The sequence below is a fragment of the Solenopsis invicta genome, chromosome 14, assembly GCF_016802725.1.
Source record: "Solenopsis invicta isolate M01_SB chromosome 14, UNIL_Sinv_3.0, whole genome shotgun sequence".
Classification (NCBI taxonomy): domain Eukaryota; kingdom Metazoa; phylum Arthropoda; class Insecta; order Hymenoptera; family Formicidae; genus Solenopsis; species Solenopsis invicta.
Window position 1 is genome coordinate 2,424,115 of NC_052677.1, and position 20,886 is coordinate 2,445,000.

The following is a 20,886-nucleotide window of genomic DNA, read 5'->3' on the forward strand; positions in this document are numbered from 1 at the left end:
CTGCGTCCAATGGATTTACGCCTCTGTCACCTCTAGCTAATCGTTTCTTCAACCGCGTGCCCGGACCGCAAAACTGATAGCCGGGAATATGTAATTCGAAAGGAAGCGCGTTTATCGCTCGATTCAGCAGACCTCCGACGCAGCCTTTGCTCGACGCTGACATTCCTCGCAGTCCTTAATTCTCGGCGCGGGACTGTCAATGTGCGTCCGCTGTCACGGCTGATTGTGATGCTCGTTGCAGCGACGATACGTTCCAACCTCACGGTCCGCCTGTATATGTTTCGGAAGTCTTGGCCAAAGATGATCGATGTAGTTGCCGCACACGCGTAAAAGTACAATCTTCGGTATATACTCTAACTGTCCAGTGCTTAGATCAAGAACATGGCAGGGAGATGACAACGCGAGAAACATTTTTTCGCTAATGAGCGCTTCAAGGTTTCGCGCGTCTATATATAGGTGCTCGAGGTGTCACGCGAGTTTAGTGTTAAACATGAAATTCGTGCGGCAGTCGCGTACGATACGCGTCACAAACTGCGACGAGAAATTGCGAATAATGGGGGAGAGCGCGCAGTTGCGGAAACATGGTGAAATGCTGCCGAGTGCCATCCGCGCCATAATTGCGGGCCCATCTTCGTGCGGCAAGACTAACGTTCTTATAAGTCAGTTCGAGAGTCCGCATGGTGTACGTTTCGAGAATGTTTACGTATATTCAAAGTCGCTACAGCAGCCAAAATATCGATATCTCGAAAATCTGTTGACATTGATCGACGAAATTGGATACTTTACGTTCTCAAATAATAGCGATGTCGTTCCGCCAATCGAGGCTCGTCCGAATTCGATCTTCGTCTTCGACGACGTTGCGTGCGATAAGCAAGATGCGATCAGAGAATACTTTTCAATGGGTCGCCACTCTTCAGTCAACTGCTTTTACCTTTGTCAAACATACGCGAGGATACCGAAACATCTGATTCGTGATAATGCCAATCTCCTAATCCTGTTTAAACAGGATGGTACCAACTTGAGACACGTTTACAATGACCACGTGAACACCGACATGTCGTACGACGAATTTTGCGCATTGTGCCGTGATTGTTGGCAGCGCGAATACGGATTTCTAGTGATAGACAAGGATAGCTCGCTCACTAATGGACGATACAGAAGAGGATTTAACGAGTTTGCGGTACCGCGAAACGATTAGTTGTTCTCGATACCTTGAACAGAGACGTTCATCATGGCTAATATACGTAATCGCGAGAAACTCGCGAAAGAAATTGAAAAGACGAGCCAGGCTATCCGCAAGAAGCATCGCGCACTAAAAACCGGTAAAATCGAGGAGGATATCGCGATGGAGAGACGTTTCAAGCCTATCGTCGAACCTCTGAAACAGATTGTCGAGGAATCCCAGCCGATTAAGAGAGAGGTTAAGGATATCAAGGAGGAAAAGTCGAAACATACTAAGAAAAAACACAGGGATAGCGACGAAGACGACGACGATGATGGAGCATCTCACAAATATTCAAAATTACCATCGGGAGAAAGGAAACGTTCTAACGTCGCGTTGGATTCACCTGTGCTTCATTCTACAATGATAGAATCGCCAGGACCGTCGACGAAAACACCTACGATTGGAGCGGCAACATCAACGAATAAGGTTCTCGAAGACGTCTTCGAAACCACAGACGATTCATTCGGAACAATGATTCGGAATCTATTCACCATCAGATGCAAACGTTGGAAGGTCGAAAAACGTTGTCGCAACATTTGGGTCCGCTCGGTCCAAAGTACATCGGCGAGTTCCTCAGCGGTGTTGGATCGGAGAAAAGTATAGACACCATATATGGCGTTCGTCTCGACAGGGACGAAATGATGCTTGGTAATAAAAAGTTTGACGTGGACATCAATGATAACATTATTATCGATGGCGTGCGATACGTTGGCACACCCGGTCTTTATGAGTTGATTTTTAAGAGATTGCCCGATGATGTTCTCTATAAGGAGGACGATTTGCAAAAGTACAAGAGCATATTGTTGGCTACAAACGTACATAGAAAAAATTTCACCGCGCAGAGTCGACTGCGGGGCAACAGAGGATACAAGTATAAATACGTGATTGCGCCATTGATGTCAATTGAATCTACACCAAAGAGAAAGAACAAATCTGGAAAGGGAATACCTCGCGCTATGATACTAAACGATAATAAGATCGATTACGTGCACTGGGACGATCCCATCGAGCTAGTGGATCGATTGCAATTACTCGAAGCTTCATATAGAGCGGGCAACGACGCCCATGGCAACGAGATGCTGTCCATTATCGAGGAACTTCGTGAGGCCGGCATTATTATAAATTAAATCGTGTACCCGCGAAAGGAGTCAGACGAGAGACTGACTCTGTTTGAGAAGGACGTGCGAGCATTGTAATAAAAAATGAGTGGCAAGGAGGAACGTCGCAAAGACGGGTACGAACGACTGACGAATGATTTCGAACAGTTCTTAAATAAAAATCGGACGGTTCAAGAACGGTTGACAGATAAATATCACACGGCTCAGGATCGTTATGAAAAGACTCAAGACCGTGTAAAGGATGGATATCGAACGGTCGTAGACCGGGTGAAGAATGAGTATGAAAAATTATCTAATCGACAGAGACCGGAAGACAAGGAATGGTTACTGAAGGATGATAGAAAATAAACGAAGCTGATATACATTACATCGGGAGTTTACACACCGAAAAAACATGAGTTCATCGAAGAGAATTAGCTCCGAGAGACGACGCCTCGTCGAGAAATTGCATGCATCTGCTCGAAGACATTTTCCACGAAGACGTGTTGTAATCAAAGGATTCGACGACTTGTGGCAAGCGGATATCGTCGAGATGCGTCCGTATTCGAATATTAACAGAGGTCATCATTATATACTTACCATGATCGATGCGCTGAGCAAATTCGCATGGGCACTAGGGATGAAGATTAAGAACGGAAAAGAGACGGCTGACGTCATCGCCGAGATAATTTGGAAGAGCGGAAGATGTCCACGCAACTTGCAAACGGATATGGGCAAAGAGTTTTACAACGCCGATGTGCAGAAACTCTTGAGAAAACACCATATTAATCATTATTCCACGTACTCGGTGTTAAAAGCATCGATAATCGAGCGCTTCAATAGAACTTTGAAAGATAAGATGTGGAAGATGTTTACGTTGCAAGGATCTTACAAGTGGGTCGACGAGCTACCGCGTCTGGTTTCCGAATACAACGACACGCTGCATAGAACGATAGGCATGCGACCTGTGGATGTAACGCCGGCGTCGGCTAAAAAGCTGTTGAACACTGTGTATAGTCACGTTAAGATCGCTGCTCCTGCAAAATTCACGGTCGGAGCTAAGGTATGCGTGAGCAAGCACAAGACAATTTTTGAGAAAAACTTTACACCAAATTGGACCACCGAGGTGTTTACGATCGTTAAAGTGCAAAGAACGAACCCCGTCACATACCTCCTCGAAGATTATCGTGGAAAAAGCATCGCAGGCGCTTTCTACGAACATGAATTACATCAAGCGAAGTATCCGGACGTTTTCCTTGTCGAGAAAATTTTGAGAAAGAAAGGAGATAAAGTCTACGTGAAATGGCTGGGATTCGATGGATCGCATAATTCGTGGATAAACAAAAGAGACATTGTTTGATTTTATACACACATATATTTGTAAGAAAAAACATTGTAAAAAATATATTCAAAGCAACGTTAAATATACACAAACGTATACAAAAGAGCGGAAAGAATATACTCGTACTAAGTCACGCAAAATTAATCTACATTAAATGTTGTTGTAATAACAATAAGTCACGCAAAAATGTCGCCTTTCATTTTTTTTACAATAATAAATCACACAAAAGTATCACCTTTTATTGTTATAATATTAAGTCATGAAATATTATCAACTTACATTGTTATATATTGTTTAATGAGTCACGCAGAATCAACTTAAATTAATAATAAGCATCGCATTAATTGTCTTATAGTAATATGCAATGTTATAAATAAAGTATTAAAAAAGTATAAAAAATGTGTTACGATGTTATACGCCAATGTCCCCAAGGCAATGTTTCAGTAGAATCAGGCAAGATGTAACGCTTGTCATCGAACGGGCTGAGAGCAATCTTTTTCTCTTTGATTGTGTGTACATCATGGAGCTTCGAACGTATACACGCTTGCTGACGAGTCATTTCTATCCCGTCGTGCAAGCAACGCGTATAATCTTCAAACGTTACAGTTCGTTCTACAACGCTATTCTTTACACCTTTCGCCTTTTTTGTATCCTTTTTCCCTTCTACTTTCACCGCATACATTTTTGCTCTTAGCCCTACAAATTCGGTCATAATCTTGCCGCAATTCTCGTCTTTCATTAGCCCTGGAACCTTCTTATTCGCAAGAGGTATATTATATTCATTGTCCGCGGGATAATCGCTCGTGTCGTATCTCGCGATATTACGTTTCATATCCATGTACACATTGTCACACTCAATGACATAGATGAGGCTGTCTGTGTCTGTATAGAGTATCTTACATTTATCTTTATACAATGGCAGAATATAATCATAGTGAAATTCGTAAAGACAGATTTTCGAAATGTCGAGAATACACATACCGACATATATTGGTTTGTTAAATTTTACCGATAGTTTACGCATTTCTATGGCAACCAGATTTTCTGCGAAAACGCTGCGACTATGAAAATTCGAAGCAGCAATCATGGCCTCTGCCCCGTAACGGCCTTCCCATTGAGTTACTAATTTTATATTAACGTGATTACGTACATTTTCCATGGTTTTACCGAAAACTGCATTATTCATTAATTTGTATAAATTTGTCTCGAAATCATTTTTCGCGTTCGTTCGAAACTCTGTATTTAATTCTATATAATCGCGGAGCCAGGTAGATTGAGCGAATTGAAGTACGCGATGTATCTTTACGATTCGAAGCCCGTGACGCGTGCACTGTTGAAGATTGCGGTAGTGGATGACGTAACGCTTTTTATCATGCACTGTCGCTAGTAATTTCTTCTGCCTTGACCCTGGAGGCTTATCGCTCGAAGGACAAAACGGTAAGTCACTGTGTCGATCGTGCAGCTGATTCTCATATGCAAGGTCGACTTCCAGTATATATCCGGTGTCCGAGTCAAATGCGATCGCGTTTACATCGAAATTGTCAACGTTTTCGACCCATTTAAATTCACCGTATGGCAACGGTTGACACATTGCCCACCCATACAGATTATTCACATCATTATACATCAAATAGATCGACGGTTTTGACGGATCGTACGATTTCATGTACTTATTATTAGCCTTCGCATATCTACCCGAACACTGGCTTAAACCGCCACGAATTCCACGTTCCACGTAGAGTAGCATTTCTATGTCCGTAAGCAACTCGAATCTTATACCCGTTTTCTTCAACATTGCATCCCACGTGTAGCCTGGCAATGTATAGTAATGCGCGGGATCCAAACCGTAACTCTGCATGCTTTTGTCGCGAAAGTTTTCGAAAATGTCTGCTAATAATAAGACATCTGTTTTCAAATATAAATCGCTGTATTCGCCCAGCGTTTCAATTGCGAACCGTTGCCATACGTTCTCGGCATGAGCGTAATCATGCTCTGATACCGTCTGTCCGCTCAGTAAACTGTAGAAAGATTCGCGCGGTGGTAAACGCGTTTCTAAAAGCTTTTCAGCATCATCAACGTACTCGTACGGAAAAACGCCTTTGCGCGTGAGAAGTTCGAAATCCTCGTTTGACAATGTGGAAAATTCGGAACGAGTAATGTTTAATTGTTCAATACCTAGAAACGACGCCAATTTTTCGAGACTCGCACTTAGGAATTTATATGAGTCGATGAATCGAAATCGTATACAATTTCGTACTTCGCCCGATTTTGTTCCTACACCGGTAGCTGCGACGTGTTTAGTGAACGAAATATATTTTTCTTTATTAATCGGTAATAGGTTGATCTTGCCTTCGAATGCGGTAGAAATTTCTTTTATTATAAAATGCGCGTCGTAACCGCTCAAATTGTGAAAAACGACTGGAATAACGTACGTATTCTTATAATTTATATTACATTTATTATGGGCAGGACCGCGATACTTACCGGTCAAATGACAGTGATCACGCACCCGCCGATTATCAAGCCACTCGTTACGGGTAAGGCCCGTATCTGATATAAACGGTTTTTCACATATATGACAATTTGTCGCGTTTAAAAATGCCTCTTTCTGCTGTACAGTTAATTGTTCCATTGGAACATTGGCGGATATTCGGGCTTTCATATCATGCGCAAGATTTTCTAACTCTTTCGCGAACCACACGACGCAGTCCTTATCGCGGCGAAAACGATACATCGATAACGCGTCGTCGAACGAGCATTTAACATAGTAAGCTATGCTGTATACCTCGTGGTGTTGATACGCGAAACTCGACGTGTTCTCTGTTTCGTTCTTCTCCATCTTCTTCAATACGCACTCCAAATCAGCGTAAATTACAAATGGTACGCGCTCCTTGTTGTTGTATGAGTCGAATTCTAGCCATTTCTGGTCCTCTCTCGGTAGTATGATGGCGCAGTCATTTATTTTCTTGCACTCCGTTTCGTGCGATTGCAATTTTTTCTCTAAGTGGAAGTAATGCAGGCAACTGTAATAAACAAATTATTTTTTTACTAAACAATAATTAAAAGTGTGAAAATTTTTTTATATTATTACACTTACCGATCGCAGATGAATTTCTTGTGTCCGTATTTGTTTAGCTGTGAGCTGACCAGTCGCGACAGGTTCTTAATCCACGCAAAGTGGCCGTGGGTGACGTCGTGTTCATCTTCCACATAGAAGAGATTGACATGTTTCCCCTTCTTATCTTCGGTCAGTCGTAATGGTACAACGTATTCTATCTTTTCTTCTTTGTCCAATTCGGTTGTGTACACACTCACAGACACGTTGTTTAATCGTTCAAATTTTCCAATGTCTTTTACTTTCATTGGAAATTGTATATCGTCAAACTTTAACACAGTCGAATAATGTGGGTACGACGACTCCCGTTCTGCATGATTTTTGGCGGGGTACAGGGCAGCCATCACCGACCACGCGAAGCAAGCATTGTCTTGTGATTGCACATTAATTATTGCACGCTTGTCGCTTGCTTCCTTCGACAATTTGAAGTAACATCCCGCGTGCATGGGATTAAGTTTGTTTATATTCACCATTAAGTTTTGGATTCGGTGTAAAGCCCAGCCGCTATCGCGTTCTTGAAACTCGTCGAGCATCGCTAATATCACTTCGATTACACGCTGCTCGTACCATTCGCGCAAATTTGACGCTCTGTATAGTTCATAGTTCTTCGTCGCGAGACTTTTATTATCGCGGTCGTCACGAATGTTTACAAATTTACCGTTGAATACGGTATTCACCTTCACATTTCCATGTTTCGCGATAGCGTCTCGCACTTGTTCGATCACCAAATCACTAGCGTCTTCCAAGAAATGCCGCGGTTCAATATAATCGGTGTTTATGACAGCACCCATAAGAATACGTGATTCAAACGCGGCCTCGATCTCGCGCCAGATGAGCGATCTTTTGCCACTGGTGCTAGCGTGCGCACCACCTCCAACGTGCGCGAAACGTCTTTCTAATTGCGCTTTTGCACCCGCGAGTCGCGCGATTCTCGCCACTATAGATTGTCTGGAGCCAACGGTGAGTCGAGGACGTTTGGCACTGCTACAACATTCTTCGAGATGTGCGAGGCACTTTTCGCATTGTTCTACCCATGCACGACACTCCTCTTGAGTAGTGATCTGCGAGCATTGCTCGAGCAGTTCGCGTTCAATGTTCTCCATTTTCAATTATTAGCACGTACTATACGATGTCTCGGAGCACTCGCAAATTTTTTATTTACACGAATTACAGTATGTGCAGAACGCGTTCTTGATGTAAACTTCCAAAAAGCGCATTATTATTTCCGGCCACTGATCAATTGGATCCAGCGAAATTTCTTTGACCGCCGATGATAGATTCGATACGCTTCAAAGACATCTACTGATGTCCGAGCGCTAATTACATATCTATTATACGTTCTTTTGTCTGACGAAAAATTGCATCATCTAGCGGGGGCATGAAAGATGTATCCCCACCACTCGAAGATCCCATAGAATATTCTAGATCATTCGTATACATTTGCATCAGTGTGTGACACTCTACATTAAAAATCTCGATCGAGCAGAAGGAGACTTGCGCGCGGTGCATACTTGCAGCGGCGTGTGCGAACCATACGTGTTCAAGGCTAATGATACATCGTACGATTCGTCTTCGATGTAATTCGATACCTTTGTGATGAGCCGCTGTCAAAATACACGGCAAGGCCATGCTTGAGAGCTGCATCAGCAAATATAATTCTAATAAAGAATATTCTATATCTCTCGAACGTTTTTTATTTTCTCTGTCCGCTGATTTCGCGCGCTAGCGGCAGCGGGCGGCGGGCGCGGGCGGCGGGCGCGGGCGGCGGGCGCGGGCGGCGGGCGCGGGCGGCGGCGGCGGCGGCGGCGGCGGCGACGGCGGGCCCCGCGAAAATTGCGCGCGGGCGGCGGCGGGCCCCGCGGAAATCGCCGCGGAGAACCGCCGCGAAATCGCCGCGGAGAACCGCCGCGGAGAACCGCCGCGGAGAACCGCCGCGGAGAACCGCCGCGGAAAAACCACCGCTGAAATCGTCGCGGTATTTTAAAAATACACGCCGGTTCAAAGCCATGGGATTCCTCTCTCTCCCCAACATCATCCTCGGCGGTACATACCGCTCTGCCGCGCGGCTTACCCCCACCTTTCAATCCCACCTCTAGATCAGTGGGTGACACCACCCACTGCATCTTGAGGATCACCATCCACTCCATGTATCATTCCCCGGGTAGGACCGCGGGCTGACTCCCACGCGCGGGTCAGTTCAGCGGGCTGACCCCCACCTCCCAAGTTAGGTCTCGCGGGTCATCACCCACCTCCCATGTCAGACCCTGCGGGTCACCACCCACCTCGCACGTCAGACCCTGCGGGTCACCACCCACTCCGCGGTACGTACACCCCCGCGCCTACATTCCCCCCTCGCCCCTCACCCCCCCTCATTGCTCCAGCATTAGAATCGGCATAGTCTTACTACTTCTATTTGCTGCATTTAATCGCGCATTTTGTAAAAACTTTAATGAAAATTTTAGTGAGCAAATAACATCTGAAAAAATAAATAAATCTGAAACGATTATTGAACCGGAAGTATGCAGGTAATAAAATTCCCTTAATAATAATAAAAAAAATGATAATTTAATATTTAATAAAATGCAAATAATTAATAAATTATTTACACTTTGCAACAATGACCACTAGGTGATTGCATCTTAATTATTCCTGTTTTATGTATATTGTTTTAATTTCATTGTAAATTGATAGCATTGATACAATACTGTATCATGCATAATTTACATACTTGTTTCTAAGAAAGTATTTTGTAATTATAATTACTTCAATATTATTTCAGAAATATGAAATATTCAAGCAGCAATATACTTTCTTAGGAACAAGTATGTAAATTATGCATGATACAGCATTGTGTCAATGCTATCAATTTACAATAAAATTAAAACAATATACATGATATAGATATACAAATAAATATTTTATGAGCAAACAGGAATAATTAAGATGCGATCATCTAGTGGTTGCTAAGTGTACGAGAAAATTTTTAAAAGTGTGCTCTACGCGTCGCTCTAATTAAATCCAATACCGTTTATAAACAACAACTTCTGCGCACGTAGCAATCTCGATCGCAAAACGGCCGCATTTCACCGCGCACTTAAATTTGACAATAGATCAAGCAAATTCGGCTAATTTTATAAATTAATAAATCATTAGCTATTGCGAAAATAGTACAGGACTTTTCGATTCAGTTTAGTTCATTTTATCTCTATGCGAGAGCTTAATAATTAATTATCAGACATCCTGTATAATTTATGTTTTATGAATTATATTGCTGAATGTATTACACAAATTTTCTTTAAAATAATTTAAAATAGTTTTCATATAAAGCACCGTTATTCAATTTGTCAAGCAATTATATTTTAATTATGTTCAAGTTTATTTTAACTCTGCGTTTTATGACTGATTTGGATCGAAGTATATTTATCTTAATGCACATATGAAGAAACTATTAAATATTTTATATTTGGTTGCAGATATCAAACTGATGAGAGTAATTCATCAAATTTAACTGTATTCGACAATTTAAATAATAATGAAATAAATGATTTGTCACTAAATTCTATTATTAATAATATTTCTTTCGAAATCAATAAAATGGAGGATGATCTCAATAATACATATACGATAGACAACTTTCCTAAAATTGAAGACATGGAAAGTTAGTTAACAATAAATAAGATTCTATTAATAAAAATATTATTAAAATTATATACATATATATAATACATATAAATTCCTTTACTTATTTTCATATTTAATAAAATTGTATATACATATAATAACATTTCATTTTCAATAGAAAATATTACGATAGCAGAACAAGTGGAGAATGAGCTGCAGACAAATGTGGAAAATAACGAAGATGAGGATAATTTTGATAAAGAATACGAACCATCTGAAGATTCAGCTAGTTATACAGATTATGAAAGCTATGATGAACTTACAAATGAAACGAGTGTATGTAACATCAGCTTAAGAAAATCTATGAATTTATCAACAACGGCAAATGCAACAGGTATGTCAGGATGTGATGATACACATCTTGGAGTTGATAATTCTTGTACTGGCACAAAAAAATATTACTGTTTTTATTGTAAAGCACTGAAATCAAAAATAGCAAAATATTTAGAAAGTGTACACCGTAATGAAGAAGATGTTAAGAAATTCGCTGACTTACCAAAAGGATGTCTTAAACGTAAAAAAATTATTGAAACAATACGTCGACAAAAAGAATTTGAATTTAATACAAACAAAATGTTGAATGATGGTAAGTTACATGTTGTCAGAAGACCAAATATTAAGTTTAACAAAAAGGCTTATGAATATGGAACATGTATCAACATGTGTCATGGATTTTTTCCAAAAATACCTTACGAAATCATGTTCGAAAACGTTTAAATGTAAAATATTCTAAAAATCGAAAGATTACAGTCCTTGGACGAACCGTGGTCGGAAGAATTCATAAAATAGCTTCTCAAACTTTAAAAAAAGTGGTCTTTCCGATATTAAGAGAAGATCATATTATTCGTCTTGTAAGATATGACGAATTACTTATTCGATATGGTAATAAACTTTGTATGAAATATAAACCGCAGCATCAACATGATATGATGCGAAATCGACTACGACGAACACTTGGACGGTTTCTAAATACGTTAAAAGAAATAAATGATGAAATTACAGATTTTGCCTCAGTTTATCAACCAAAATATTACGATGATTGCATTAAAGCTGTGTATCAAGTAGCCCGATATAATTGAGAAACTCAGCGATTTGGTTCTGCTTACACAGCATTTCAATTAGGTACATTATTGAAAGAAGTTGGCGAGTTATGGCTATCACAGTGCATTAAAAATCAAGATCCTGTTAAAAAGGCTTTAGTTCAAAATTTTCTTTCTCTTCGTAAAGAAGATTTTGGCCATTCAGTTAACAAAACAGTAATGGAAACAAGAGCACACGTGAGACGACGAAAAGTAGAAGTAGCTCCAAGTATGAGCGATGTAATAAAACTTTACAATTATGTTAATAGTCAAAGACATGCAGCATACAATAGTTTGAAAGAAAAATTTTCATATGATGTATGGCTAACTTTAGGTCAAACTTCATTAATTTCTATGCAAATATATAACAGAAGACGTGCTGGTGAAATACAAAGAGTACTGTTAGAAGATTTTTCTAATTATGAAGGTTTAAATGAAGAAAGTGATCCAGATCTTTTTAAAACCCTTTCAAATTCAGCAAAAGAAATTGCACGTAAATATGGTACGATTTCAAATTAGAGGAAAACTAACTCGACCTGTTCCTGTGTTATTAAATAATGATCTTTTAAATTGTATACAGTTATTTATACAGTATCAAGATGAAGCTAATGTACATCCAAAAAATCCATATGTTTTCGGCATAGAAGGTTTCCATAAACAGAGATATAAATGCATAAGAGTTTGTGATCAAATGCACAAATTCGCTTCTGAATGCGGAGCTGGTCATCCTGATAGATTGCGAGGTATTCTTCTCAGGAAACATATTGCAACCAATTGTCACAAATTAAAATTAACAGAACATGAAGTATCCGAATTAGCAAACTTTATGGGACATAAAGAGAATATACACAAGCAATACTACAGATTACCTCAAAAAGAGGCTGATATTCTCAACATCAGTAAATATCTGAACGCTGCAATAGGTGCAGCCAATATTGAGACTGATAATAAAATCAATAGTACTGACAATAGCAGTAGTGATGAAGATGATAGCAATAGTGATAAAGATGATAACAATAACGATAAAGATGACAGTATTAATGAAGATAATGGCAATAATACCATTAGCTTGAGTAATATTACTGATGGTGACTTTATTAATAATACTTATAATAATAAAGTGCAAGGTACGAAATGGTTATTATTAATTCTTTTAAACTTTATACGATATATATTTCTATTGTATTATAGAAGAAGGACGATGGTCGTAGAATATATTTGTGGTAGAGGAATATCATATCTCATAATTCACGTTAAATTTTAAAAGCAACTGTTAAAATTAATTTATTACAGTCTATTTAGGCATTGTAAAACGGTTACTGGTCATTAGTGTTTGTTAGTGTGTTTTTATAAAAGCCGAATTTCAATTTTACTAGCAGCAAAGTTTTTACAGGTGTATACTCTTTACATATTTTTGAGAAATACGTATTAATTTTTTAACTTTAGTCTAACTTGAAAACTTAAATGTAAATTTCAAATATTATTGAATTTAATACATATTGTAATATGTGTATAAATTCGACAAATAAAGTTATGTTGTATGTGGGCTATAGTTGTGAAATATGGTCGTCCACCATGTGCATCTTTCTTACGAATTTACAATTGTAAATGTTGTATAATGTTTACTAGAAGCAAAGAAATTATTTCAAAAAGTTTCATTTAAATTTTATTTAAAAAATATTTTAAGCCAAAAAGGCTATTTAAAAAAAATGTTTTTAAATAAAATATATATTATCAAATGTTCATAAAACTTTGTTTTGTGGCACTCATTTAAGTGTCGAAAAAATTAAAAAATCTATAATTTGTATTTTTATAAATAAAAGCCTTTCATGACATTAGTTGCTAGTATTCCACGATCTCTCTGCTATTTTACAAATGCATCCCTTTTCCCCTCTTCAGTAAATTGTAAATTACATTCGTTCTATATACCCATTTTTTATATCAAGTTCTAACTATAGGTTGATTGGTAGAACTCTATATAATGAACTAACGTTGGTTAGGATTGTGTCGCATTAATATTTACTGAGTTATTGTCAAAAAACAAAATGGTATTCCACAACCTCCTTCTTTCGGATCCTATCTCTCTCTTTATATATATATATGTATATATTGTATATATACTCAATAAAAGTTACGTTGCTTTATGTACTAATAAAGAATAATCATTTAAATCTATTATCTAACTATTTAAAAAAATTTATTTTTTTAATTACAGAAAATAAAGTACAAATAAAGTGCAAACGTACGTTGGAATGCTAAAGAGAAGAATATAGTACTAAAAGAATTTAATGCATATTTAAATTCTTATAAATGCCCTACAACAAAGGAAATTGCAGCACTAATAGCAGCTAATCCTTGTTTACAAACGCGAACTATAAGTAAAAACTTGGTTTAATAATCAGCAAAAGATTTTACGTAATAAGTTTAATAAATTTTAATTTTGTTTTTACTTCTCGACAGATATATATGTAACGTTACGCCTTTCCGCCGCCGAACGCAACGCGTAAGATCAAACACGCGCGCGCGTTCAGCTAAGCATGCCGCGATCACGCGCTACCATGCGTGCCGCGCGCCACGCTCGGCAAGCGTCCCTACTCCGGCCGGCCCCACCACGCGCGCTGACTAGTACATACGACCGCGCGGACTGCTATATAAGCCGGCAGCGAGCAGCCGAGATCAGATCCGTCCGAACATCCGATCTCATCGGATCCTTTCCAGCGCTGGGCATACTCGGCGCCTCCTAGCTCGGGGATTCTCGAGCACCTCCTCGGGAACGGGCATTCTCGTTCCAACCTTCCCGCGACGGGTAAAACCGTCGTCCCCGAGGCCGGGTATGCTCGGCCAATCCGATCCGCTCAGCCGCGCGACGGGCATTCTCGTCGCGCAGGCCATCCAATCCGATCAGCCGTGTGACGGGCATTCTTGTCACGCGGCCAATCCGGACCGTCCGGCCGGACGACGGGCATTCCCGTACGTCCGGCTAAATCCGATCCGAATCCGTTGCGCCGTACGGCGGGTATTCTCCCCGCACGGCAATTCCGTTTCCGTACAGCCGGACGACGGGCATTCTCGTCGTCCGGCCACTCCGACCAGACCGTTCCGAGTGTCCCCGGGAATTCTCGGGGACCGTCCGCGCCGACACCGTTCCAGTGTCCGCCACCGTACCTCCCGGGCTAACCCCGCGAGATGAAGCCGAACCGGCCGACCCCGTCGACAGCCCGCGCACAGCGCGAGGGCGTCGAGTACCGAGACCGTAACCGGTCAACCGCACGGGCCAATCGGGCCCCGAGCACGGCATTAGAGTGGACCGCCGCGCGGCCACTCTAACAAACGGATACCGTACGCATAGAGCGTAAACCGAAGCCGTCCGTAGATCACACGACTCATCCGAGTCGTTACATTGCGATAACCGCGAGTCCGTTCCGACATCGCACGTTCCGCCGCGAACTTTGTATATAGATCTATGTTGTTAAACCGAGCAACCCCGCTTGCTACTTCCGCGCGCAAAGCGCCTAGTCACTGTCCGTCCGTTTCCGAATTGTTAAAGTCCTTTCCGTTTAGATATTAAGTCCCGCGCAAATACGTTGCGACATGTTCTCTTAAATTCACGCGGGCCGACGACCGCGCCGTTAAGTGCCGCGACACTATTCGACTACCACGTGATTGTTCTCTTGATTTCACGCGGGCCGACGACCGCGCAATTGAGGGCCGTAATGTTGTACAAGGAGCTCAGTATTATCCGATAACGATATCGGAACTGTATAATTTCATTTTGTACTAAAGCATAGCTAAATATATTTTGACCTCTTTCATTTTTACTACCAAAATACAGCGTTATCATTTCGACACGAACCCGGACATCCGGCGAGCACATCCGAGCATCCGGTCCTGAACCTAAAATCCCGTAACCGACACCGAGAAAGTACCAGCGTTACATATATATATATAATATTTTTATTAATCTTTTATTAATAAAAAGTAGCTTAAACTTATTATATGTAAGTTAGGGTGGTCCTTATTTTCGAACTTAACATATTTTTATGCAGGACCCCTTCAATTTGTTCCATTATATAAATAACTATTTCTTGCAAAAGTTGGGACCGATCAGTAAATATTAACCCGTGCCCCATAGGACCCAAAATTTAAAATAATTGTACAAGTGTCAAACTCATTTTCAAAGAAATTGGACTTACATCGTTCTTCCCTTCATTCGTTTTGTCGTACAAAGAGTCAATTGTACACACGATAAAACAAATAAAAAAATTGGTAATATAATTGTAATAATAATTGTTAATAGTATAATTGTCGACTTTTGTTTTTTGTGGCAACAACGCTGTACACTTAGCCAGCTGATTTTAAAAATAAAAATTGTTTTTTGTAATTACTAAGCTGCGGATGTTCGTACACGTTCCTATGTCGCGCACGGAGAACCGCAATGTGCGAATCAATGTGTGTTCGTGTGTGTGACGATTGTCAATTCTTGCTGGTGCACGGTCACTAACACACACAACTCGCACGCAGAGGCGCTCAGAAACAGGATCGTGCACGAATCGTCCACACCGTAGTAGTTACATTGATACATTATTCTTCAAATTTGAAAATGTCACGAAAACCTATTTTTCTTGTCGGTTCAATGAGAAAACAAATTACTGGTAGTAAATTACCATGCCAAAGAGATGTTTTAAGTGTATTGTTTTACAATATGCGTGAAGTGAAATTAAACTTACATGACAGTGCTTCTCTTGTAATTGACGAATGTTTAATATTTTGGAAAAAGGCTCGTATACCAACTCAAGATCGTTCTGATTGTATTAAAAAATGCAAGAAGCTGTATGAAAACTTCAAAAAGCTGGGAAAGCATAAAACGCGAGCGAGTATATCTTGTAGACAAAAAGAGAAAGAATTTGAAGACAGCTTAAATAATCTCTTTGATATAGCACATGCTAATGCATTAGATATAATAAAAATCAATGAAGATAAGGAATTTTTACTTATGCAAAGGAAAAATGGACGACCTGGTTGTATGTTGGGAATAGATATGAAATTAACTACTGCCGAATTGAAGAAAGCTGCGCAAGAAGAAAAGGAATTGCAAAGAAGAAGAAAACAATATTGTGAAATTGCAAGTACAGGTAACTGACATTTATTTAATATAATTCTACAAAGTAACTTTTAGTGTTAGAATTTTTTCTTTCCAGTAATTCTGTATTTATCTTGCGTCCTTGCAATTGTGATGTGAGATGTAATTTAATACAACCTTTTATTTTTTTTCTATATATTTCAGTACATGATTATCTGTCTTCTTTTACTGATTCTTCTAACGAGTCGGAAATGGAAATTGAAACAGATATACCATTTTCTAGCCAACCCGGCACATCAAAAAGTGAAGAATATGCAGAAACGGAAACAGAAAATAATTTTTCTTCGAGTCCTAAGCTGTCAAAAAGTAAAAGAGCTAGAAAAAATATTTTGACTGCTCGACTCTCAGCAGCATTAGACAGATGTAAAATTAGTGATAGGGACGCTGTTCACATATTGACAGCTTGCGTAGATGCTATCAATTTAAATCCACAAGAGTTCGTCATTAATCGAACTTCCATTAAGACAGCTCGAGAATATTATCGTAAAAAGATCTCACTGGATGTAAAGTCAAAATTCTACAATTTGAATTTAAATTTTGTGGTTATTCATTGGGATTCTAAGATACTTCCAGACATTACTGGAAAAAAAAATGTTGATCGTCTTCCAGTCATAGCTACAGCTCCAAACGTAGAGCAACTTTTAGGAGTTCCTGAACTTTCGTCGGGAACTGGACGTGAAATATCATCGGCTGTTTACGATACCTTACACGAATGGTCATTATTAGATATTGTTCAAGCTGTCGTTTTTGATACCACTGCAAGCAATACAGGTCGTTTGAAAGGTGCATGTTATCTTTTGGAACAAAAACTGGATCGTGATATTTTATTTCTGGCTTGCCGTCATCACATTTTCGAAATTGTACTGCAAGGCGTATTTGACGAAATACAACTTTTTCCTAGTAAAGGACCAGACGTACCCCTATTCAAAAGGTTCAAAAATACATGGAAAGATATTGACCAAACGCAATATTTAACATGGTTGTCAGATGCAAGTGTTAGAGAAATGTTAAAAGACGATGCAAATGAGATATTACTCTATGCTAAAAAAAAAATTGAAGAAGATCTACCTCGTGACGATTATCAAGAATTTTTAGAATTAATTATAATATTCTTAGGAGAGACACCATCACGAGGAATACATTTTCATCAGCCTGGAGCATGTCATTTAGCTCGATGGATGGCCAAAGCAATATATTGCTTAAAAATATATATGTTTAGACAACAATTCAAATTAACCCATAAGGAGGAAAAAGCTCTAAGACGGATTTGTTGTTTTATAATAAAATGCTATGCAGAGGCATGGTTTTCTGCTCCGAACGCGATCGAAGCTCCTCTTAACGATATCAATTTTCTAAAAAAATTGATAGCTTATAAGATCGACGACAAATTAGTTGCGGAAAAAGCAATTAATAAGTTTATTAACCATTTATGGTATTTGAATGAAGAATGTGCGGCTTTTTCTATATTTGATGAAAGAATAAGTGATGAAGAGAGAAGAGATATAGCACAAAAGATACTTCTGGACAGAGAAACAAATGAAGCGGACGAAAAAAACGATAAAGAACCAGAAGAAATGAGAAAGAAACTATTTATCAAATTAGATGATTTGGAATACTTCCTTAATAAAGATCTTCCCCAGGAAATAATTACGAATAATTCGAAAAAATTATTTGGTAGGTTCGAAATTTCTCAAGATTTTCTACAACTAGATCCTATGCACTGGAAAGATCAGGATAGTTATAAAAAAGGAAGGAAAATCATAAATTCTTTGAGAGTGGTAAACGATACAGCGGAAAGAGGTGTAAAATTGATGGAAGAGTTTAACTCAAAATTTACGTATGACGAATCTCAAAAACAATTTATTTTACAGGTTTGCAAGATCTCGTTTCTGATATTTTTTCAACTTTTCCATTTGTATTGTGCCTCTATTTTTGTTAATTTTTATTATATATAATTTAATGTTCTTTCTTTTGTAGGCGGTACAAGATTATCGTAAAAGGTATCCAGGACATAGTCGAGAGACGTTAAATAAACCATACTTATAGTTATAAATATCAGATTTTGTACTTATAAAATAAATAAACAAGTTCTATATTACACAATTTTGGTATTTATTTAATCGTAACATAATTTTTAGAAACTGATTAGTTAAAAGAATTAAAAAATCGATTTTTTCAAATTTAAATTCGATGGGGCACAGGTTAATATTATCCGATCGATCTAAAATTTTATATGGGTTGTTTTTTTGTATAATGAAAGAGAACTAGGGGGTCCTACTATTTAAATTGAAAAAAAAAAAATTTCCTATATAAATAAGGACCACCCTAATGTAAATATATACTATCATATATATATATATATATATATATATATATATATATACACTACTCAAAAGAAAATAGGGAACACTTTCCAGACACCAAAAATTAGGCTATTTTCAAATGACTGTAACTCGGTGAAAAATCATCGTAGATAAAAAATAAAAAAAGCATTTTGAAGCTTGAAGATCCAACTTTAACGCTCTATCAGCAGATTTTCAAAATTCTTTTAACTTCCTTGTCTTATGCAGTAAAAAAGCACACCCTGTTTTGTTCCTTAAAATTTCGTATTTTTGACACTTTGCAGCTCGACCAACAAATTTTTTTCGAACAATTCAAGTAAAGCTTCATAAACTACAACATTTTGCCTACAAAATGCTTTTTTTAAAATTTCTCTACGATTTTTTTTGACCGAGTTACGCTACTTTGAAGCTAAACCTGCATTTTTTACAAATGATATCCGTACTCCGTGAAAAATCATCGTAGACAAAAAATCAAAAAACCATTTTAAAGCTCGAAGTTCCAGCTTTAACATGCTGTTAATGGTTTTCAAAAATTTTCTCAATTTCTTAGTACTATGCCCCAAAAAAGATACACTGTTTTTTCCTTAAAATAACGTATTTTTAACAGCCTGTAGCTCAATAAAAAAATTTTTCTCGACAAATCCAATGCAAGTGCCATAAAGTATGACATTTTCTCTACAAAATGCTTTTTTTAAAGTTTTCTCTACGATTTTTTTTGACCGAGTTACAAGACTTTGAAGATATACATTTTTTACAGTACATTTTTCCGAAAAATGACGTCTACCGCCGACATTAGCATTACCCAATGTGCACCACGTGGAGGTTGTCGGTCGGATTTTTGCACATCGTGTGTGTGTGTGTGATGTGTGTGTGTGTGTGTGTGTGTGTGTGTGTGTGTGTGTGTGTGTGTGTGTGTGTGTGTGTGTGTGTGTGTGTGTGTGTGTGTGTGTGTGTGTGTGTGTGTGTGTGTGTGTGTGTGTGTGTATGTATGTATCACAGCAGAGATAAGGACCCCGCAGTTCGTCACTTCTGCAGTATTTAATGACTCCAAACCCTCTCTGCTGTGTGTGTATGCGCTCGCGCGCATGAGAGTTCAATAGTGTGTATTTCCTCCTCTCTGATCAATTACTGCTTGCAAGCGTTCTCGCATATTTATACATCTTGCAATACGATCTTGCGGAATGTTGTGCCAAATTTCCGTTAAAATTTCTCCCAATTCTTCTAAATTTCGCGGCTGTTCCTCGCGACGCCTTAATCGTCGTTCCATTTCATCCCAAATGTGCTCGATTGGATTTAAGTCCGGGCTATTGGCGGGATGATTTAACAGTCTAATTGCGTGTCGTTGAAAAAAACGTCGCGTTATATTCGCCGTATGAGGTCGAGCGTTGTCCTGCATAAAAATAAAGTTCCGACAGGTTCGATTTAATAGCAAAACGTGTGGTCGTAGAATATCGTTGATATAACGAACACCCGTCATTGCCGGAGGTGGCAGGATCACTAGATCACTTCGTCTTGTAAGTGATATACACCCCCACACCATCACGGAACCGCCGTTGTAGGATCGTATTGGCATAACGCAACGTCGATCATAGCGTTCATTTCGTCGATGCCAAGTACGTATACGAGCATCATTGCCATAAATTCAAAAACGTGATTCGTCGGAGAAATATACATTTCTCCAATCCCTAGCGGTCCAATTTATGTGATCGCGCGCAAATTGATAACGTACTTGGCGATGTACGAGTGTGAGTCTTGATACTTGTGCACGAACACGAGAACGAAGACCGGCTTCTCTCAAACGGTTGCGAATTGTTTGTTCGCACACATGGCGCAAATGAATGTCATTACGAATGTTTCTTGCGGTA

The 20,886-nt window shown here is 39.0% G+C and overlaps 2 protein-coding genes across 3 annotated transcripts; both read left to right on the forward strand.

Moving 5' to 3' along the window:
* The first annotated feature begins 2,737 nt into the window (after positions 1-2,737).
* Positions 2,738-8,360, forward strand: LOC120359584. The gene is made up of 3 exons (XM_039457582.1): positions 2,738-3,123; positions 3,166-3,385; positions 8,229-8,360. The coding sequence occupies exons 1-3, from the start codon at positions 2,738-2,740 to the stop codon at positions 8,358-8,360; spliced, it is 738 nt and encodes a 245-aa protein (XP_039313516.1).
* A 7,182-nt stretch (positions 8,361-15,542) lies between these two features.
* LOC120359550 lies at positions 15,543-18,777 on the forward strand. 2 transcript variants are annotated; one of them, XM_039457482.1, is made up of 3 exons: positions 15,543-16,671; positions 16,824-18,550; positions 18,657-18,777. In XM_039457482.1, the coding sequence occupies exons 1-3, from the start codon at positions 16,140-16,142 to the stop codon at positions 18,723-18,725; spliced, it is 2,328 nt and encodes a 775-aa protein (XP_039313416.1). In that variant the 5' UTR covers positions 15,543-16,139; the 3' UTR covers positions 18,726-18,777. The 2 variants fall into 2 exon arrangements, with proteins under 2 accessions (XP_039313416.1, XP_039313415.1); XM_039457481.1 differs by having other exon boundaries at positions 16,824-18,777.
* Positions 18,778-20,886: the final 2,109 nt, after the last annotated feature.